The 24,570-nt window shown below is 36.0% G+C and overlaps 1 protein-coding gene across 2 annotated transcripts in view; it reads left to right on the top strand.

Annotated features, from left to right (window-relative positions):
* Positions 1-24,570, top strand: part of EPHA3 (EPH receptor A3) — a 242,460-nt gene that overhangs the window by 11,860 nt on the left and 206,030 nt on the right. For both annotated transcript variants that reach the window (XM_072431795.1, XM_072431785.1), the window contains exon 2: positions 21,542-21,606. In XM_072431795.1, the coding sequence (XP_072287896.1) occupies positions 21,542-21,606 (65 nt within the window). The remainder of the gene's footprint in view (positions 1-21,541; positions 21,607-24,570) is intronic.

Raw genomic sequence — 24,570 nt, 5'->3', positions numbered from 1 at the left:
ATGTGGTTAGGGGACAATTGGTATCATGTTAAAGTCAAAATAACTGTACAGTTTGCCCATAATCCAGGGTTTATGGTATTTATTGCAACCAGTGTTATTTGGTTGTAAAATACGTATAAAAGTATATAGCAGATATAGCTTCAATATTCACTTGCTGGTTTCTTCTTAGAAGCAGTAGGCTTGTACCTTGGAGGGGCAACGGAAGCCAGAAGGCTTTTAAGGAACGTGTTCCCATTTCCTTGCAGATATGGCAGCATATGGTCCCAAAGGCCTGCAATTTTTGGAACAATATTAAACTTTGGAAAAGGTATTAAAGCCAGACTTTGGTTCATTATTTTATCTCTGGGAGCCCAGAACAATCATGGAGCTTTAACCCTGTAGGCATTTGTGTATAAGGCACTGATGACCTCCAACTAACCCTAACATTTGCTGTTACCCTATCTATTCCCCCAGACTTTAACAAATAAAATATATATAAGGCCCACACCTTAAAATCATTTTGAATACAGTGAGGAACGGTTAACAGTTTTAGTTATCTGAATCCTACTAGGAAAGTTCCATTTGCTTTTTAATATGGAAAAGCAACAGGATAATCCCATCAACGTGAGGGAATTCTCCTCATAGACAGTCAGAACCGGAACATTTGTCCTTAATGGATGGAGGAGAGGTGTCAGTTCTTGCTCCAGTGGAAACTTAAATTGTGGATTTTCCTTCACTTTCTTCCTTCATTCCTACAGTGGTAATCAGAAATAAAATAAGTTGGAATCCTATCCAAGGAACAACCAGAGAGAGTATGTACCTCTTCCCTGCTCAACCCAAATCTAAAATAAAAATGGTTCAAATTATCATTACCAATCCTTAACAACCTAGTCTTTTTTTACACTGGCATTCAGAGCTGGCATTTTTAAGTGTCTGAGTATGTTTCCACATATACAATTCATACTGGCATTTTCCTGACTCCTCATTTCAATGATGTCCCCTGAGCTTTTTTTTTCCTGTTCTGGCCAGAGGTCACTTGCAATGGAGTTTAATAGGAACACATGTCAAACGCCTACATAGCCTTTTGTTATGAGTTTCTTAGGCCCGAAGACATCATTATTCAATCCTTTATTACTCTTCCAGGAGGACTTGTTGCCTTTTTCCTTTTTTGTCGAACAAAGCCGTAAAATGAACTTTGTGTTTTGTCTGTGCAGAGAAAACGCAACAGCTGCACATATGTACTTATTGTACTTATTTACGCCATTGCTTTCTCTATTTGGTCACAAAAAATTAAATTTCTGGTACTTTAGGGCAGTGATAATGAACAGTGTCTAGTGGAACCCTAGGGTTTCTCTAGAGTTTGCTGGGGTTCCTTGAGCATTGAGTACTGTAGACCAGTCAGGTCACTTTCACTGACACTAAATATTTTTTTGGCTCCCTGTAAGCATAGCATTTTCCCACTGGCCAGAAATGTAAAATACATTCCCCCCACTGACCAGCACTACTAATGTAGTGTAAGATGTGTACATAGTAATTATAGAAGAAAGTTATTTAAAGGGTTCCCCTATGTTAATAGGCTGAGAAGGCTGCATAAGGGTTCCTCTCACTTTTCTTATGTAACACTATTGGTGTTTGATAATAAGCCTAGGACTCTCATTCCTGGATTTTGGAATCCACAATAAGAAAGAATAGAGGTTTATGTTATTTTAAGTGTTACATTTTTAAACATATTTCTTCAAATTTCTCCCTTTTGTGGTCCTTTGAAGAAGCAGAAAAATGTGCAAAACATGTCAGACAAACCAGCAATCAGGTATATTGCTGGTTTGTCTGACATGTTTTGCACATTTATATATATATATATATATATATATGTATATAACATTCATTATGCATGAGATATATTTATACCATGATCAAGTGTGTAAGTAAATGTCTTAACCATGATACAAACTTTTGTTATTACTGCAATCATCTATGTTGATTCAGTAAATGTTCCTTGATTATTTTAAAATATATATATAATACATAAAATACATAAAGTCATATTTTGCCAATAATTTCTATACTTGTGACTCTCGGTCATGCAAATATTATACTTTTTAGGTAAATGTCTGTACAGAAATGTCAGCCACACAGTAAACTTTTTCATATGTTCTTCTTTTGACATATTTGCTGTATATTGTTATATTCTTATGTTTTGTTTTTGTTTTTTAAGTTATGTTTTAGTTCATTTTTTCTACTTTTTAATAACTGTTCACATTGTTATGCAAACTGAAGCTGCCAATTACATCTCCCGGCAGCCTCAAGAGTAACACCAACACTGAAATAAAATTATAGATATAGGATTGTATAAAGAATTGGAGAGATAATGTCTGTGGAAATGTAAAAAATGAGGTATTATACCTATGATACCTTTGGGCACATGGGACACATAAAGGATTTTAGTCTATTGTTTGTGAATTAGAATGGTGAAGTTTCACGTTGAACCCCTTCCTATAAATGAGTTTCTTGGCAATGTATTCATCTGCCTGTAGAATATAATCTTATAGGTGAACTTGGCGGACTATTTTTAAAGTATGCATTTAATTAGATGTATTGTCTTGGAGAACCAGCTCGGTCCGGGTTGTGCTGAAACATTTATGAATGCGACTAGTCACTACAACATTTAGTGTGGCTGAGTGGAGTAAATTATTCTCTTTTCAGAAATAAGCTGAGGCAATTTGTGTGATATAACTGTGCTGGTGAAACAATATATTTCATTTTTATGCAATATGTTTTAATTAACTGAGTTACACGATGTGTGATTTTTATTACCTGACATACATTTAATCAGGACACGAGTGATGTGCTAACAGAGTGCCAAGAGTGGAAGAGGGTGTCTGGCCAGATTACATTTAACATTTATGGAATTTTGTCCAGGTCTGTAGGTGTTTAACATTTATTATTTTCTGTACTATGCGTTCAGCATTAGTAATTTCTGATGGCTGGAACTCAAGTAGCATCTACATAAAGCTGAATTCCAGGCAGATAAAAAGCCAGAACTTAATGAAGCTTTCATTTGTTAGCATTGCATTCATTAGCACATCATTAAATGTATCTTTATGAATTCAGTATATGTACTAAATTTGACTTAGTAGAGCTTCTGGGAGCAAGAAAAAACATTGTCAGTTGTGCAGCACTGAGGATAGAGCATGATGACCAAGAGATTTGAGGCTGCTGTTTCTCCTTTCACTGCCCAGTCAAAGTCTGAAACTTGTACGTGCTACAGAGAGGCTGCTGCAAGACAGGGCTAAATTGTGTAGATCTGGCAGGACAGAAATATACTTTTTTGACCAAAAATAACAGCTTTATTTTATATATTCCCTATACGGATTGCCTGGAGTTAATTTTTACAATTAAAAGTTGATCAGATGCTATGGGTTTTTATTTAACCCTTTCCCTGCCAGCAATGTATGCAGAACAACAATGGCAGCACAAGCATTTAAATTAAGTCCCAGCCACTATACAGGGTGTACGGCAGAAGTGATTTGTGGAACTTATCTCCAAAAAGGGAGTTTTTTATCCATCATGACGGTGGATCGGCAGGCTTTTTTCACATTTTGCTCTTTCTTCTCCTACAAGGATTGGAAAAATTGCATTTTCACAGAGATTAGAAGGTGATTTGTTTTACGCAGAATTGGAAACTCATTGCTGTAACTTTTTTCTTATCAGCTGAGTCAGTCCACAGTTTTAATTAGCAGACATCTGTTTCTGTATTATCTTTACTGTGCTGACTATTTAGCTAACCTATACAGCTGTATTATATATGTAATGAAAATACATTGTTGTGTGTCTTAAGCTAATTAATGGGTCTTTAATTGAATGAACGTTTTACATTTTTACACAACTATTCATCTTGTACATCTGATTGGTATGCTCAGTATTTATAGCCACAAGTATCCCCCTTGTCTGAGTAGTTATGAATAAAAAATAAAAACAAGTTGATCATGATGACCCATCGCATTCTGATGTTTACAAACTGCAGCCCTCAATGTTAAATGACATGCTCCTGGCTGCACATCTCTCTCTCCTGCAGTATTTTTGCATCCAGAAGCAGCCCAGGTTCAATTCACAAAGTGTTCCAAAATAGGGTGAAGCAACTGTAGGAGCAAATGCCATTAAAGTCTATGGGTGAATAATCTTAAACCTAAATTCAGCCTATTTTCACGAGTTGTATAGCTATTTGCTTCAAAGAATGCATTAAAAGCTGGGCAATGCCATGGGGGACCCATTGTGCAAATCTCGTAGCTGGAGGAAATACCACCAGGAATTATCTTTCTTGATAACAAACTTTCGAACAAGAGAAGAACTAAACATACATCTGTATAAGGCTGCATACACACGTGCAATAATTATCATTGGAAATGAACGACTAACCACCGATCGTCCCATAATTCTGCAAAAAGTGCACAACAACTGTCCAACGACGCCAATGAACGAGGAATGTCCCTGAAAACAAATGACTGGCCTGGCAGATCTGATTGGGCGATGATTATTCGCTATCTATTGTGTGTACTATCATTCAGTGATCATGGATTGTTCTGTACATGTCACTTCTTGCATCGTTCAAACGATCGTATCTAGTTTGTGTACATTATTGGTGGATTATATTTGAATGATTGTATCTTTACAGCATGTACAGAATCGTGCACAGTACAATCGTTCAAAATAATAGTGAATAATTGTTGATCGGTCGACCGTTAGTCGTTCGTTTTCTAACGTCAATTATTGCACGTGTGTACGTAGCCTAACCAGATTGGTAAACTGGAAATATTGATCGTATGATGGTTACAAAATGAAAAAAAAAACAACTGATTAAAGTAATTTGCCTTTTTACCCCATGCACATAAATTATATTTAAGCTGTTTAAATAAAAACATATTTAAAAAATTAATATTATTATTAGTAATTATTATTAAAAGTTATAAAAACTATACTGCACTTCTAGACTTGATAACAATAAGTGAATAGTGACATAAAATAAAGAATGTGTGTGAATACATAATAAAGAATGTTTAAAAAAAATGAAATGTCCGAAACAAGCAACTTAAAAAAATGAAACAAATATATATATCCAAAGCAAGAGAGATTCTTTTTAACTGCTTAAAAAATAAAAATATTGATTTAATATTTAAAAATATGGTAACTGGCCAAGCATTTTTCATTTTAAATTAAAAAATAATAATATATTGTAACATAATCACTTATTTTTGCCCTTATTTGTGACCATTATTATTGCTTTAACCAGTAACAAACCATAAAATGAATCCAGTCTCTGTCACTGAAAAAAAAAAATGTATAGTTTGGCAGTTGCTCTTTTTAAAGTCGAAAGCTAAACATTGCACTGAATGACATAAGCTAAAAGCTAAATATTTATGTTCGACTTTATCTTTTGGAAAAAATTCTAGGTTTTAATCTGTGTTCTATGTTTATTATGATAATTGGAAAGCAATAGAATCTGCTGTTTATATATTCACGAGTGTTTTATGTACAAGATTGAAATGTACACAATGTTTTTATAAAGCTTTATTTGACTCCAAAAAAATACGCCTGGGGTCTTTGGATCAAAACAATTAATACAGTATGTTTGAGTTTGGATGAATTTCCATATAATATTTTTTTTTTTTGCTGGTGAATCATAATATAATATGGCGGTTGAATGAGCCTAATTTATTTAATAACGCAAATGTCAACACTGTGGTGAAACAGGTTGTTTGTAAAGAATTTAATATATAATATTTCAGAATTATTATTCGAAGTTGATGCAGTTCCAGCATAAATATGCTTTTACATAAGTTGCCTATTTGTGCCAAATAGACGTCTGTTAAAGAGAGGAATGAGTTATACGATTAACTAAAGATGTAATGAAGGTTATTAAAGTAACAATAATGTTGTATTATTTAGGGATTGTGAAAGATATTTTGTTATGATGAGGAACTTTTTTAGCATGTTATTTGATCACTTATTTATTATTTTTTAAAACAATAGATTTTTTTACATTGCTTTCTCTGTATTGAAATCTTTTTGAACTCCTTTGTTCTACCAATATAAGGCCTGGTAAATAAGTTAAATCCTGAATACTGAGTCCCAACATTAGTAGACTGTACCAACAAGCTCTTGACATCAAACATATATGTATATCCTGCAGGCCATCTAAGTCTTATTGTGATAAAAAGTTCACCTAGCCCCATATACTTTATCTTTATCACTTCTGAATCGTTTACCTTAAACAATGTATTTAAAAAGATATAGGCATAAACATAAACTTAAAAAAAAAAATCACACTTACTTTTACTTCTACAGATCTCTCGATCCCTCTCTCGAGGTGTTGGACATGTGCAGAAGGAGCAGGAGTAGGAAAAAAGAAAAAAGAAAAAAGATAATTTTTAAGTTAGATAAAAAGTTATCTATCCTTTTATATAAAGTAAACATGTTGTTAATACCTTCACTTTAAATACTTACTTCCGCTCTGGTGAAACTATTATCAGCAGGGGAAATCTTTTTCTAGTAAGGCTTCAGATAATTATAAATCCCTGATGGGGTTTTTAAACTTTCTTGCTGTACCCAAAACTAAAGAAACAAAGTTTTGGGTGAAGATTTACTTTAAGTTTTAAACCCCCTTTCCAAAGCATTCAGCTATTCCTTAACAGTTGATCACCTACTTGGTGAGGTTACCACCATGTCATACCCCTGAACCGCTAACATGTATAATCCAACCTCTGATTGTCCATAAAAAATGATGGGGTGGCAGTAAGAGGTTCAGCTGCCACCCATCATAAAATGTTCTGGAGCTGATTCTATAAGAACCAATGCAGTGGCGCCGGTGGCCAATTGGCTGGCCAGTCTTTGGGAATCACACAGATCTCTCCCCACCGCCAGTCTTAATATAGCCTAAATCTGACCTTAAGTTGGAAAGTTCACTTTAAATAGTGAAGGGAGTGTGAGACATTAACCTCACCCAACACCTTCAACTCTAACCGGAATTATAAAACTAAAACTGAACTGCCTGATCCCTGACCTTACTACTAACATAACAACACCCCCTTGTCCTATACACCCACCTCATCCTGTGCTAGGAGCGGCCAAGCCAAACCCTTACAGCTCGGTAGAAAAAGCTAAATACAGTGTCAGTAACTACTAATATATAATGTCTGAAGCCTTCTGTAGCTAACACTTGGGCTAGCTTAGTTTATCCACTTTTGTTGCACCACAATGTCGCTTCAGCAAACTATGCTTCCTGCTTTATGGCTGTATGTAGCCAAAATGTTATTCCTATTTCAGTATTTGATCAGCAAACTGTTTTTTGGAATTTTGGGAGTTTTGTTTTATAGGAAGTTTTAGGGTTTTATTTTATTAACCAAGCAGTCTAAAAGCAGATGTATTATAGATTTTTCTTTTTTTCGGGTTTTGTTTTGACAGGAGTTGCACTTAAAGCTAAATTTTAGGAGTACAAAAATACCTTTGCACTAGGATTCCTCCACACTTCAAGGGTTAAATATTTGTTTTGATCTTTTACTTAACTCATCTAATATTCTGTGTTCTCGTCTTTCATCCAACACACTGGACTTGATAAAGATCTCCAACACTGGAGAAGATAGAGCAGGGTGAACCTGGGTTATCCAGCAAACCTGGAAAAGATTTCACACAGAAACATTTGCCAACTAAAAGCAAATGAGATTGAAGAAATCTGTTCCAGATTTGCTGGATCATTCAGGTTCTCCTATAACAGTGTATCTTCTCCAGCTTTGGAGACCTTAGAAAAATAGGCCCCTTGGGTTGTAAGGGGGTCCTTCTGCACTCTCACAATGAAGGACTAGTGGTCCTGCATTATTGGTGATGACATCAGTTCTTTGGAGCTTTGGAGGATGGGTCATATGAGAAAAAGAGACTGTGAGAGGACGAAAAGTTCTTTTTACGGATACACTAATCCTCAATGAGCATTTATTCCTTGCAATGTAAGGGGGTAATCCCACTGCACAATTCTTTATTACCTGCATTTAGGCTTTATCTCCTATTTATTAAAAGAAATAGTAGTGTTATACATATTTTCTTTGTTTGTTATTCTTAGAGCAAAAGATGGGGTTTGGGTTTGATGCTACAATGGGTTAACATTGAGCCTCTGTTGTTTAACATTTCATTTTTGAACATAAGTGAGACTGGATGCAACATATTCTAAGAACATTCACTCAGAAAAGAAAATACCCTAAGAAATTTGGAACTCGAAGAAAAAAGCCTAATTCTAATAACAGATGAGAGAATATCCATGGCTGCTGAATGTATCCACAATGATATACCAAAATACATAAAACAAATTGAGGTATAAATTAGATATGTTTTTATATATATATATATATTGAGTTTACAGAAAAAAAAATGTGTAATTTGGCAAGAGATGCTTAGATATTCCAATATTTTTTATATCTATATACCTATCATTATTCCTTTAATCCCCACTATAAATTAATTGGTTTAATTGGCATAATTTTCTTTAACCTTGCAAATATTTATGTTGTAGAATGCCTGTTTTTCTTAGCATAGTATTTAAAATGTAACTTGACCAATAAACTATTTTAAAATCAGCTTGTAAACCTGCAAGAAGTTATGTCAGGACTATCACCTAATCTCCTTTTGACTTTATAGACTTTTGGAGATGATTCTATAAAATTCTGTGCACATGAGACAGAAACAAGACCGTGAGATGACTTCTTTGTTCAGAAAAAATAAACATATCTACAGATGTAGCCAGACCCATTCCGCTCACCAGTGTTACATTGCTGATATGTTGTGATATGCCGTGTTATCAAAACTATTAAAACCATAGAGGAGTAAAAAAAACAAGAACTACAAATAATGATGACTCATTGTGATCCCTAATGGATGTTCGCCTTCTTATATTGAATGTAATGCAGAAGACTCAAGTCAGCGCTACAGGATTTTAAAGCCCTACAAAAGTAAAGGCTGGTCAATTCTCATGCTAAATATTAGCTGTGATCACCTTAAATATCCAATCAGATGCAAAAATAGCTGTGCCATAGTCACTAAATTATTTATTGGAACTCCGGCTATGGAACACCATTCTTGGCAGCAGTGGAGGGCAAGCATTCTTCCTGGACTGATTCCTGTACTATGACTCCTATGAGCACAGCCTACATGATATTGTGCTTCATAAGTGTCAGGAATGATGCAGACTTACAGGAATTGAGTGGAATGATGAAATTGTCATTTTACCATAAGAGAACTGATGGCACTGGAAAGAGGAGGAAGCAGGGGATCCCGCCTTTTAATAAAGGACGAGGGTGCTATACCTAAAAGATAAAAAAAAAAAGAAAAAAAAAAAAAAAGAAATCCTTGAAGTTAAACTTTAAGCAATCACTTTGTGAAATAATCATTTTACTCTCTAGTGCAAATCAACTTCTGTGTTGCTGTTAAGCCATTACCAACACACATTGCACAGGCAAAGTCCACAGTATTGCTATCAGGAAGTTGTTCCAGAGCTAGAATATGAGAATTGGCTTAAAAGAATATTAGTGTTTGAAATACAACAAAATATATAAAAATGAAAATATTGTTTTTAAAGATGGCATATTTTTATTCTGCACAGTCCAGGTGCAGTATGACATGTTACTTGTTTGCAGGCAGTGGTGGTCCTATAGTTCACTGATGTCCTTGTATACACTGGTATTACCTGTATTACAGTAGCTTGAACTTGCCCTTAATCACTAAATAAACTATTTATCCAATTATTAAATACACTGTGTATGGTGCCTTTTGTGTACACCAAAAGAAAGTTAGGTGTTAACCAAGTTCATCACTGCCAGAAATACCACAATTCTAGGTAGAGCCCCTGTTTTTAAAGAAGCTGAAGTAAATATTGGGCTCAGTATATATTTTAGGTTATGGTGCCTACCTATGAACACCAATGGGTCCTTGATGCTCTTTATGTTTGCAATGCACAGCAGCTTCGGATATCAGGTAACTGCCATGTGCACCAGCCCATCTTCTGCTTGCCCATGGCTTATACCAGAGAAAATGGAAGAGCAGCTGTGCAGCTCAGGAAACAAAAGGATTTGACAATCAACTATTCCTTTAATGCTCTTCACTTCTCTTTAGATTACTTTATAACGCACTTCCACAGCTGAATTTATAAGCTCTGTAGTACTGGATGTAGGAACATGGTTCTAAATAGCACCAAACAGAATCTGGAGACTGAAGACCTTTAGAATTTACAAATTCAGTTCCTATTGTGTAGCTCCTGTGGCTGCAAATCCCGGCTCCTCATGTTGACCAACGCTATCTACTGTAATGCTGGGAAATGTAGCCTGGGTTCTTTTGTTCTTTCTACTTTGAGAGTAACATCTGATTGACTCTCCCACTGGAATTTAGTAATAACAAGAATTGTAATATATTAGCAAATTTAACACATAAAACATATATACCATCCACCACTTTGCTTCCATACACTATTTGTATTCACTTAATATGGTTATTAGAATTTTCCTTCAATAATTTTTGTTTTTCTTGGTCTTTACTTACTAGAATAATGGTTAAAGGTCCCTCCTTTTCTGTGCATATTAGCCTGGTTGCCATTCAAAATTATGGACCCTGTGGGAGAATGTGGACTGTTTTACCCCACAGCAATAAATCAGGATCAGGCTTTGGTAAATGGGGTGGTAATACACACAGTTTTTTTAGTAGGACCTAGTTTGGATATAAACATTGGAAGTGAAAACTATACTAATACAAATCAAAAGCCTTTGTATAGCAAGTATCAAAGTTTGACCGGACCCTGTGGGGCCTCCTGTGCAGTGTTTTTTGTTTTTTGACTAATCATGGGTATGTATGTACTGTAAACAAATTTACCAGGAAAATGAAACCAAGTTAAAATAACACACAAGACATCAATGGTTAAAAAAGGCTTGGCTGAGATATAGCCTGGATTCCAAACCCGGAGACACACTGTCATGTTGGCTTGGCTCATCTTTTAATAATGGAGATCTCACTGCTTGTCATTTTCTCCTCTCTTTCCTGCTGCTCCCCCCACCCCCCGCCTTTTGCCTTTTCTCCAGGCCCGTGTGCTGTTTCCATGCATCTACATTTCCGTGCTGATCCGTCGGTAATGCTTACTGATGTCTCATGCACACGCAATGCTGGCTGTATAACCGGGATTTGTTTAATGGTTACACTGACCATAACACTGGAGTCTCCTATCTTTTATTAGTTCCAGCTATAAACATTGTAAGGCCCAAAAAATCCATAAAAAACCTTTATCTCGAACTGTAATCCTCTGCTGGATCCAAGTTTATCTCAACTTTTATGGAGAATAGTTCTGTAGGTTAGTATTATGTAAAAGGATCAGTAAACCAGAAACAAAAGCTATGATATGAATGAGCGAACAATAACTTTTCCGAATGTGTGTGTATGTGTATTCACAAAAATACAAAAAATAAGATATTTGTCTTTTATATGACTTTCTATTGCTGTGTTTTTTTCTTATATATATATATATATATATATATATCAGTTGACTCGCATAAAGTAGTAAAAAAAATAGTGTTAATGGATTTATTCAACAGAAATACTGATCAGAAAATAAGCTTTCAATCAAAAAATATTGCCCCCTCCCTAGGCAAAGTCATTATTTTTAAATATATTCAGTGTTAATAATCTCCTAAACCTTGCTTTCTTTTAATAAACCTGCTAATTGAAATTGTCAATGATTATTACTAATCATTTAAATAGCACATTACATTTCTAACTGAATATATTAAATGTATAGTTTCCATTAAGCCAGTATGTCTGTTGTCATCATCTTTGTTTAAGCTTTTGCCTCTACTAAATGTTAACCTGGAACTTTAAAATATTTGTGGGTATTATGCAATCATAACCTGAATGGAGTTTGTTATAAAACAGGAAACTTTTATTTCCCATTGGTCATGTGACAACTATACCACGACTCTTTTTGTCTGCAGATCCAGGGTAGTAGGTGGGGAAAAGCCATTGAGGTCATTGAGTGGTCCTGGACTTCCATGGTTAATTGATGGCGACGTGTTCATAAAGCATTACAGTGTGCAATAGAAGGCCTGGAAAAAGCTAATGGTTCAGATGAATGTAGCAGTTGGGTGCAGAGAGTGACAATGCTACTGTTGCATTCTGTTAACAATCCATCGTGATCAGCATATTTGCACATTAGCACACTTTGTTGCCAAAATGCCTCCCTCCAGCATTGGACCTGATTTATTAGGCTGGAGAGTGTACATTTTCATCACTGGTTGATCCAGCAAACCTGAAATGGATTTATTCAAAGTAATTTGCTTTTTGCTAGCAAATGTTTTGAATCCTGGACCAGATACATTCCAGATTTTCAGGATCACCCAGCTACACTGATGAAAGTCTTTGAGAGCTTTATTTTTTTTGTCCTTCACACATTGTCCCTCACTGCTCCATTGTTGCCACCTTTATTGGGTTTGCCCAGTTTCATTGGCTGGTTGGGGATGATGTAGATCACGTAGCACAAGCAGGGGAATTATGTTGCCAACCTGTTCTGAGAAAAACACACAGACAGTGCTTTGAATGTCACAATCTCTAGGTAAAAACTAACGTAAAGACTAGAAATGAAGTACTTCACAAATAAAAAACTAGCCTGCTGGAACACATTGTATTTTTGACTTTGCCTCTACAATTTTCTACATATGGAGCTCATACACATCGGGCTAATACACTCTGTGCCAACCCAGGGCAGGCCAGGTGGTGGTATAGCCTTCATGATCAAAATATTGTTTTATGAATCATTTTTGACTGTGGGCTCTTGGGGAGGTTTATTATTAATTTTTACAGAAATTATGTTTATTATCCTTTAATGGATATTTCTAAGCTTTTTTGCCTTCCAAAATATCATTCTATTTGTGCATTTTGTTCATTTCAGTTTCCTGTTTTATTTCATTGCACTTCCAAGAAACGTTTTTCAATTATTAATGTATTTCCTTTTCAATAAAAACGCAATTTTTAACCACAGATGTATATGTATATGTGATCGAGAGATCCAAGTGAACGTGTAAGTCTTAAGAGATTGCTAGAGAGTCAGTTTTATAGTTCTTCTCGTGTTACAAGCTGAAATTTACTAACAAATGAAACATGGCTTATATTAAAGAATTGACTACAGAACTATCATCAGAATTTGTTTTATTTGCAGTGCTTACAAAAACTCTACTAGGGCCCACCCAGCTATCTGTTACTGCAGATATAGGATCTGGGCTATGACTCTTAACACTTTCTGAAAAATGAAAGAACAAAGCACTTGCACAACCTCTACTATTATATATTTTTCTTTATTATATTACTCTTTTTATATTCTTGTGGTGTATAAAGACAATTTATATGAGACAAAAAACTAGCATATTGTATATATTTATATATATATATATATATTTATAAGAATGGGAGAGCTAGTAGAGAATTGTGAAGTGTTGTATTATCCGAATACAGACCTATAATAAAATTGATTGGCTGTATTTAACAACTTTGTAAGTTTTATACCAAACCTTGGTAAATAAAAGAGCTCAACTGATAATAAAAACTTTCCATCAGTGCCAAATTTCTTGCTTTCATGGACTTTTAAAAGGAGATTTAAAGTGATTAAATCTGAATATTTGTGTATTACTTATTGTTTATTTTCTCATAAGACTTTACACCTAGACACACTTTTCAAGGGTAACTCTGGTATTTTTCCCAATAAATAAGTCAATGCATTGCTTAACGCTATCTGCCTGGAGGAATTTGTTGAGCTGCTGGAATGTTTTCATCGTACAGAATTATATTAACTTCTAATACGATCAGCAAGCATAGAGACCAGTGCACACTTCACGCCACTCTGTGCCTCAATTCAAACCATTTAGCCCGGATTTATTTGTGAGCGCAGATTTATTCCTACGGCTTGGCACATACATGAACTGAAGCGACTAATTACATTTCTCTTTCACTGGCTGAAAAGCCCCCACCAGTCCCAAGCATGAAGAAGTAACCCAAGAGGCAAAGCAGTAAGAGAAGTTCATTTTAATAAACAGCACTGCCGGCACGATGCCATGTGGCTCGTAGAGGAGCTGCAGAAATCACCGCGAACAAGGCAGTTCTAGAATGGAAAGGGGATTGTTAGTGATTTGTTGCTCCATTTATACATAACTCCATTTACCGGCCTATTGTTCTTTTCTATTGCCAGGCAATAAAGCCACTCATTTTTAATGAACAACAACATCATATTCCGTAACCGTTCTTGAAATGTTACTATAAGAACACTTTCATTATTGTGTTTTTAATGACTTTATGTTTGCATTATTAATTAGAATCAAATTAAAGAGATGTTTTTGTCTAAAAGGAGAAAAAGTGTTTTATGCACTTTTTGCTTTTTTTTTTAAAAGGAGCTCTACACCAAACTTTTTTCTTTTCTTTTTGATTTTACATTTCGAGTACAGCAAAGCAGGCTTTGAACTCCTATAGACTTCATTTCTCCTAATGACCCCAGATTTCCCTAAATCCCCCCAAACTGGTAAGTGTCTGAAATGAGGTGTGATTCTTGGTTCCTCTTACTAGTCTAAACGACGCCCTGTGGGTTCTGATTATTTGGTGTGATGTTCTGCAGAGGGAGAAACCATAAGATACAACTCACAGCCTAATCCTGGTTGTATCATTGCTGCGAGAAAATAGAGAACTCCCCTCTGGTTCATTGACAGCAGTTAACGCCCAACAGGGAAGCAAACCTTTCTGCATTCTAAAACTGATGTTTTTTTTAGGATTTTGTGCTTCCCCTACAGTACTTTGTATAGTACAAGTTTCACTGGGCCTGATTTATTAAAGCTCTCCAAGGCTAGAGAGGATACACTTTCTTCAGTGAAGCTGGGTGATCCAGCAAACCTGGAATGGATTCATTCAGTCATTTTTTATTTGCAAGCAAATGTTTTGAATCCTGCACCAGATCCATTCCATGTTTGATGCATCACTCGGCTTCATTAATAAAAATGTATCCTCTTCATCCTTGGAGAGCATTAATAAATAGGGCCCAGTGTCTGAATTATATGTTCAACCTACACTAAGGAAAAAAACACCAAGATAGTATGGCACCCTAATACAAAATGTGTGCTGTAGTTTTTTTGGTCTTATATTTGGTTGTGTTGCATGAACAGTGTGGCAGAGTTGAAATACTAAGCACTCAGGAATCACAAACCGATAGTTTCAAAAAATGGGGCTAAATGCAAAGTGTGATCTCCAAAATGTGCAGCACATCATCTCCCCTACACACCGTGCTAGTCCCCAACTGGGGCCCTAGAGATAGGACGAGTCCTGGCTATTTGCCCAGTATTTCCCCCTCCAAAATGGCCCTGTTCACAAAACACTCTCAATGTCTTCTCCGAAGTCCATTATATTGAATAGCATCTACGAATTCACTTCAAACATCACCCACAGCATGTGTTTTCGGTTTAGAGGCTTTGGGAATAATCTGGACATTTTGTAGTTTTTGGAACTGAAGAACTTGCGGTCAATGTAATGAATTATTTCTAATTTGTTACTTGATGTAATATTCTACAAGGCAACTAACAGCAGCAAAATGTTATTTCACGTTGTGTGTATAAGATATCTTTTTTTCTTATCTGACCTGCACAAAAAGTTTCAGGTACAAATGGTGTGCAGGAAACCATTAGCATGCTGGAATGTAGTATGGGATCTGTAACAAGGAATAAAAGTTCATTGACAAAAGATTTTGTTTATTGCTGTATTTAGACAAAAATTGTTAGCTGGAAACAATCTTTAGTGATTCTTTCTTGTGACAGTAGAAGGAATGAGTGCTGCATGCAAGGCACCATTCAGTTCTATGGAAGGGAAGGGGAGGACAAGTGGGAGCCCCCCTCGCTGCATCCTCCTCAATAGGAAGTTATAGTGGTCATTCCCAGTTGGTCATTTAGTGAATCATTAAACCTCATTAGGGAATTTGGGTGACATCATGGCTGACAATTATCCAGCACGTATATATAACTTAACCCTTAGTTATGAATGATGTAATTTTACACACCTTGATCATCTAGGACAGGCATGGGCAAACTATGGCCCGCAGGCCGTATATGGCCCAATGAGGATGTTTCTCTGGTCCTTTGGGTGTTCTGTGGCTCTGGCCTGTGCCACCCCAAGCAGGGTCAGGAAAAGGGACCCCTGCAGGAGGGCACACCGGCCAGAGCCGCGGAACACGTCCCCGCATTTTTTTTTCAGATTGTGGCCCCTGACTGAAAACATTTGCCCACCCCTGATCTAGGATGTAGCTATTCAAAAGTTTTTATTTTTTTATCCTGACAGTAAATTTATGTTATTACATAAATTTTAATTCTGTTTAATTCTGAGTGTGCACAGCAACATAAAAAATCAAAATGCACATATTAGAAGTACAAATATACCCGGTATCCATTCATTTTTATACTTTTATACATTGAAATGTATCAGGTGTACCACAGACAGAAAAAAAGTTCACAATGTTTGAATCAATGATTACAATGAATGAATCATTTTTCTTCTGCTGTAAGAAAGTATAATGAAATACAGTCTCTGTTTTTTATTAATTGCTGTTCTTGCAGTGTGTATTAGGAAAGGGATACCCAATAAAATCCTGTAATAAAATTTTATATTATTGTAATTCAGTAAGTAAAAGAATCAGAAATAAGAGGACACTCAGCCAAAACTACACGGCTTTGTGTTTCTTATTTGACAGCTTGCCATTGGCTAAATATATCCCTATGGGAAAAATATCTTCTTGATCATAACTAACAATACCGGCTTAAGGTTTGAAATGTGTTGCTTTTATTGGCTATTACTATAAGGCCAAAATTGTGCTCACTGCATTACGATAAGTCCGTAAAAACTGTTTTGTTTGGAGCTGTGATTTTTTTGTTATTGGAGCTTTTGAAGTCTCTATGTTAAAGAAGCATTTGGATCAATAAAATATTTTATTATTAGGGAGTTACACCTAATTTTAATAACGCATTTACATTTTCAGTTGGAGAATGCAAAATCTGTTTGAGGATAGGAGAATGAAGCTACTGGGAGGTATAAAGTTTATGCCCAGTGCACCCACAATGCTTTGGCACTACCAGGTAGTACCACAGTTTGTCTGGTTCCTCCAATAGTCTTTCTGGACAGTAAGGTAGCCCTTAATAGTGATGGGTCAATAGAAATGTGTAGGGGGCAGAAATTAGCAGGTAGGCAGAGATTTTTCCAATCAGATTTTTCCAAACAGCCATACTTGTTATTATTTAATAATTTCAAAGGTGGTTTTAATCTATTCCAGTGACCCTCCATACTTTAGATGTTTTTGCAGCACCTGGCAGTTACATGTGGTTGTAAAGCAATATCCACCCCATTTCACAAGTGCCTGGCTCTAAGTGCTAAGGGTGCCTTTAGTGTGCTAAAGTTGGCTATCCAAGGCAAATCGTCTGCAAGGCAAAATGATTGTTAAAGGTAAAGCAGATCTGAACAATTTCTAATTCATACAATGGGATCATAAAACAATAGTTACATGACATGACTGCTATTACTCCTCTAGGTCACACACAGTAATGGAAAATTATGTAGTGATACTGGGATTGGTATTAAAACATCAGTTTATTTAGTATATTAGTAGCTAAAGTGAGTTGAAAGTCTATAAAAAGCATAGGTCCATGGGGTGAACGCTGGTCAATGGTGAACTAGTTCAAGTGCAGGTTGTACCAGCCTGTTCTAGCTGTTTAGGAAAACTTTAGAATGGCTCTGATCATGTTCTCTGACCTGATCTTATAGCTATAACAAATAGTGCAGAATGGCCTCATTGGCTGGTGTTTGTTAAAGATGCTACTGACCCTGACAGCTGTCAATAAGAAAGCATTTGTATAAGTGAAAAAACATCCTAAAGCCATTTAATACCATGTTAACTGCTTTTATGTTTGTTTTCATTATTGTTTACTTTAATAAAACTAAAGTTCTCTTTAAATCCAAGTTGTAGCAAACTCGAGTGTCACTCCTAGTGGACAGTACTGCCCCCTTATCTATCTATGATGGGGAAAACAAAACATTTTAAGATCAGAAGTAACTAATGACCAGGGAGTAAAGTGTTTCTGCACAACGGATTGCATTTTGTGAGGTCACCCTCTATGTGCATTGTACACATAGACTTGGTCTAATATTTTTTGGATTCCTGTAGTATATATATAACTTTTTATTAGAATCAACCTTATTTGGATATTCTTGGGTTGTTGCTTTTATGAAACCTAAAGTTTAAACAGTGTTCATCTGCTGATGCAATAAACATTTTGTTAACCACAACAGAACATGGGAAATTTGCTGATATTTTATGTCGCTGAGTCCCTTGCTACTCATTTTAGCTGTATTAACACACCACATTTGGCATCCAAAAGATATTTTAAAACAAGGTCTTGCCTTGTAAAACATGCAAGGAAGTTATAATTAGCCTGTTTGTTGTATCTTCATAGAACTGCAGTAAATCATGTATATTACAGCTTTACCACTGGCATCTGTATATTAGTGGTTGGCCAACAGTTCTTCAGATTCGAAGATATTGTAAGATAGCTTGATATACTACAAGATCAATCACAATCAAAACTAATATATTGAAATTGGGCAGGGAATGACAAGGAACTCATATGGAATAGTATTTAGCTTTGTAGGTCTCTAGTAACAATCTACCATGTTGTCATGGATCACTCCACCCTACTGAAGTGGGATGGGTAATTGATCATTGGAATCTTTAAGGATGATATACAAAGCAGAAAGAAGAATAACAAAGCATAGAGAGAATGGTATACTTTGCATAACAATTTAGAAGACAAGTATGATTCTGTAAACACTTGTTCTTAAAAAGGTATCTGAAACGTGTCTTGGGGAAAACGGATAGTCATGGAAGAACCTGGTTATCTAATAAACTAGTAAACAGTTGTTTTATAAATTGTTTTGATCCCACAGATTAGGATTAGATTTCAGTTGCCGCTCATAGCCAATCATATTTTGGTCTTTCAGTTCTGTATAGAAGCTCTTTATTCAGTCTTGCCCTCAATCGTTGTGAAAACAAAGCCGCTTTCCTTTTATACGTTTCACTTGGCTAGACCAGGTTAGGTCACGATAGCCAGAAATGTTATAGAAGTGAAATGTTCCAGTCCAGTGTATGACAGTATAGGAATCCCTTCATTGACGTTAAGTGCACGGAGAATTCAAATCAATGATACAGAGATTAAGTTGCCAAAACAATGTTTTGTTAGGATTTATTTTTCTAGCATTAATATTACTCTGCACATTTTATGTACCAAACAACACTTTATTTTGGCACAGGTCTTTATGTGTAAAGCTGCCAAGTACAAACCATTTACATTTTTATGGAAATCATATTTTTCTTTACTAGATACACTTTGCAAACAATGGTTACACTGTGTAGATCTTTCTTAAATGAATCACTTTACAAGTCTAACTTTTGTATTTCTCAGTGACATCTTTTTGTTATACATGTGCGTAGAATTTGACAATAAACTCCTATAACAAATGTAGCTATTTGACACTTGTCTGAAATACACAATTTAACTCTCTTTGTATGCAAAACAAGCCATGTGCAGGTAGGAATGACATATATAAGCAACTTTACCAAATGGTTTTCATCTTACCCCAAATTTACAGGCCACCACTACTGCAGCTTCAAGAGTACATGGCGAAAAGTGTGCAATAAAATTAAAGTAAGCAAATTCTTTATAGGAGAAAAGCCTGTACAACTGTGCAATACTCAAGGCAAGGTTGGAGTGCAGCTTTAAAGTCATCCACCAAATGGAGATCAGGCTGGAAAAGCTGTTTTTAAATTTGATGATTCTGTAGAGAAAATCAGCTTACATAACTCTGTTTTTCAATCCCTTTATATATAGTACATAGAATTTAATACTCAGCACTTTAAGTACAAGTTAACCAGAAAACCGGTCACTTACATGAACAGGGATACAGGGATCTGTTCCGTATTTATCTAATTCTGTTTTATCAAGAAAGATTTATTTTGCCTTTGGAAAGTCAGCCAAATTAATCCTTTACAGGATAAGTCAATCAATAGACAAATATTGTGAATGGAAGAAGAGAATATAAGGAACATATAGTTAATGCAAAGTGATTGGCTGCAACAACATGTCAGCACAGTGATAAGTAGTAAAGTCATCCTTCCTCTTTGTCATTTAGTCTTATGATGTATATTGATTGCATACAAAGTCTGCATGTCCTACTAATGAAAAAGAACAGAGCCATTGATTTTCTACAAAGGAAGCACTGGGTGTATTCCCTTCATTTGATTGCTGTGTTGTATCCTGACTGCTACTGATACTAGAACAATATCGATTTCTCCGCTTGTTTCAGATATGCGCTGTTAGTGGTTATGTTAGCGGTAAGATACTTCCATAAGCAATATTAATATTTTTATGGGTTGCATCTGTAAGAAGCTCTGGAGATCTGTTGGTATGTTCAGGATATTAAATTTGAAAAAAACATGATAAAATGCACTTTTTATAATCCAGGCTGATATCAGCAGGTACACAATATTTGGTATATATTCCAAGGACATCAGTTTAACTCTTTTCCTATTAAAGATACATTTATTATTACAAGGAGGATGTTAACATTTTGTAAGGCTTCTCATCTAAAAATACTTTAAAAACTTTTTGGCTAATTTAAGATTTTTGCTGGTAAATTCAAATTTACCACGCTCAACTATGCAACCAAGTTACTTGCTAGAAAAATATAAATAAATATTACCTAAATAACATTACAGTAGTGTATAAATATAAATATTAAATAGGAAAAGTACTTTATTTGTTCTTGGAATTTGCAATATTGTAATTGTAATGGTTCAGTATCAATGCTGCATGATGAGTAATATACCGTGTTGGCACCATGATGTTCTGTACCCCCCCCTCCTACTGTGCTGAAGCCCTGGGAAGCCGGAGCCCTTACTAGAATGGTTCTTGTGCCCGTCCCTAAATCATCCAGAAGCCAAAATAAATGTCATAGGTCCGTGACCTTTTGATATTACAAATAACTGCATTATTTTTCTGGGCAGAGTGTGTGGAGCCTCCTTAGTAATGAACACTTTAGGTCAAAGAAGGAATGAGGCATCAAAATGTGTTTTCAGACCCCTAGTTCAGGGTACAAGGTGTGCTTGGCAAAGGAACTGCTAAGCTTATCTAATTAATAACTTCACTCTCCTTATCTGTTAATAATTTAGAGTAGAATTCCTCTCCGGAACACGCTGAGTGTTTGTTTTATTATCCTATGGGTCTTTTTCAGCACTGTTGTTTCAAAGTAACAGAGTCTGACCATGTCACTTGTGTGTTTTTTTCCGGCCCACAAAGACCACCTGAAAAAATGTAACCCATTGCGATACGACAAATAAACACGTCTTTTGTAGGTTAACTGGACTCAGACAGATATCTCATTCCATTGTGTTTATTTATTTATTTTTTCCTCTCTTCTTTTGTAGTTAATCTGCTGGATTCAAAAGCAATTCAGGGGGAGCTGGGCTGGATCTCCTACCCGTCACATGGGGTGAGTTTACCAGACTGTGAAATGGGAAAATGCTGTTTCAGAACAATATGCCATTTAACGACTGTTTCCTTTTCATGGTACGCTGCAGCTAAGCCTCTCCTGGATGGTTATAGGAACAAAAATGTTATTTTCAACAGGGAAAGGTGGTTTGTGCTTATTTCTAAAATACCTTGTAGATGTTATCCTATCTTACATATACATGCACAGTGATACTTTATAGTGTTATATCAAATTATTCACCCATTATTTATTTTGTAAATATCCTCTTCTGTTGCTGAAAGGATGTCTATCCTGCCCACATTACATGGAATCTGGGAAAAGCAACAGTTGTTTGTATGGAAAATCATTGACTGTTAATGCTTGCAATAGTCATATGATGAAATATTTAGATATAACATCCTGTCTGTGGCCATGTCTCATCCTTACCAAGTCAAGGGGAAACTTGTGCAACTGGGAACTGTGCAAATATAAGAAAATTTTTCTAGGAGGAATGTTTATTCTTTTAAGCCTGTAGTGTACAGCTACAATCCCACATTCATAGATTACCATTTCCCATCATGGTTTAAGAATACAGTGAATGGTGGTGATCACCTTTGGCTTGTTTGGGCATTCATTTAACAATGGCGTACCACAACTTGATGGCCACGGTCACAGCGTCTTCCATAAAGAGCCTGATTTATCAAAGTTCTTCAAGGCTGGAGAAGATACGCTTTCATTAGTGAACCTGGGTTATCCAGCCTTGGGGAGCTTTAATAAATCAGGCCCAGAAAGTCAAACAGAGTTGTTAGCTAATACAGTGAGTGAAAATAATGAAATAAAATGTTTAATATTGTTTGTAAAATGTTGTTTTTTTTTTTTGTTTATTTGTCAGTTTATAGCAAAATATTAGCAGTCCTGTCATCCTAAACCATGACCCGTGTTGACTGTGCAGTAATCTGTCCCTGCTGGCAGTGCAAACCTGTTTCAGATCTGTGGGGCCTGTTCAAAATTCCTGGCCTTCAGATTATTATTATATCTGCTCTGAACTAGCTAAATCCTTACCCACTTACCCTGAAACATGAGTGTTGGGGGGTATAAGACAGACTCATGTAATAACAAGCTTAAGTCCATGCCACTCGGCATGCTCGACTATATTAATTTATAAAATGCAATAAAAAAAGCCAGCAAACCTTAATCATTTGACACTAATAAAGCTTCCCCCACCTTTGCTGCCTGGTGTGAATTCAGAGGAGGACTTGGCTGGGGAGATGATGAACATTTAATCCCCGGCTAGTACAAATAAAATTTGTTGAGCTGGTCAACTTGAGTGGAGATGCTTCATCATTCAGAACTTGATCAAAGCACAACAGTCAATGGCACAATCTGGGCATTATATAGCTTCCTTTTTAGATCAAAGCATGTGTCAGGAAAAGGTCTTCCAGAATTAGCCTTCATGGTGGATATGAGATGTCATAGGAGCTGCAAAGGAAGGTGATGCTGGAAGGTGCTGAAAAAAATGTGCTTTAGTAACAACTCATGTTTCACCATGACCACCAATTTTTTGGCACCATGATATATTTTGTGTGTAACACTTTCTTTAGCCCCGGGCATAAAAGGCTAGTTGGTAGTGTTTGACTTTCATTCCTAAGAACCTAAATCCCTCACTATCTGAATTTTATTGGCTATTGAAACTGCTCAATATAGTGATGGATCAATAGTAATGTGGGGGGAGGGATTGAGCCAGTTGAGCCTGACAGTTCCCCCAAAGTGTCAAAACGTTTCTTGGCATTTGGGTGCTGCTGAAAGCCTGCTGAAAGCACTAAGACCTCCAGCAGATGCTTATACAGGTAATCAGTTTCTCATTTTTTATTAAGTGACTTTAAGTTTCTTTAAATGAAAGGTAACCAGTTTAATTTTTCTATCCCTGTTGCAACATTTCCTGGATTACGTTACCACTGTACCGATTGATTTTTCTTGCTGCCTGGTGCTACTTTTGAAAGTTGTCCAGAAAATGGGAAACCCACCTTATTCACGAGGCCAAGATTTCTTTGCTAGTTTAAGACCATTTGAGTGCTAAACACTTGGTGGATTGTCAGATGTTATCCCAACTAATGACTAGTTGATACCCATTCACGCTTACGTGTTTTCACTTCGCATTTTATGTGCTGATTCTGAGACAGAAAATATCCACATAACAACTGGAGAGGTTCAGAGGAGAGCTGTCACATCTTTGTTCTCTCAGTAAAAATACGCTGCAATTTCACACCGCCATATCCAAATCCACTCATTACCAGAGGGCTTAATCCAGCTGTGACTGGGTTTCTGTAGCCTGAGCTGCATACTTGGCAAGTGACCTAAAATTCTCAGATATGTGCCAGGCTCTTCAAGCCATGGCCACCGTCTTTTAAGCTAGACTTTTACCCCGTGTCATTTTTCTGAACTTGTAACAGATTGTTGACACCACCACTTAAAGAGCCTCTAAAGAAAGTGTGGCACAAATGAAAGCACTCTCTAGAACATTTATTTATCTTGATCTGTGTCTGACAGCTTCTTTTTATAGATTCCTCTCACTCATACATCAAATGTCTGTCTGGGTATGCTGCCTTCAACATGGGCCCCCTGTCTGTGCAGCAGGTCCTGATTTTGAAACAAAAAAATGTGGTGGTGGTTTAATGTCATAATAATATCATATGGTGGTTTAATGTCATATTCATATAAGTAAGTTATGTCATATAGATAAGTTATGATCTGCTTTGTGAAAGTGTTGTGAAAGTCTTAATGGAATTCATGGAAACACAACTGTGTCACATAACCCTCGCAAAAGTATTTCTCATCTCTACAGCATTCATTTATAATACGTGACCTTGTTTATCAGTTGTAACCTTCTATCTATCTATCTATCTATCTATCTATCTATCTAGCTATCTCCCCAGTTCTTTTTTATGTATACTTCTCTATTTTGCTCCTTGTCTCCTCAGTCTAATA

The sequence above is a fragment of the Pyxicephalus adspersus genome, chromosome 1 (assembly GCF_032062135.1).
Source record: "Pyxicephalus adspersus chromosome 1, UCB_Pads_2.0, whole genome shotgun sequence".
NCBI lineage: Eukaryota > Metazoa > Chordata > Amphibia > Anura > Pyxicephalidae > Pyxicephalus > Pyxicephalus adspersus.
The sequence above is the reverse complement of the archived record's forward strand: the minus strand, read 5'-3'. Positions and strand labels throughout refer to the sequence as shown.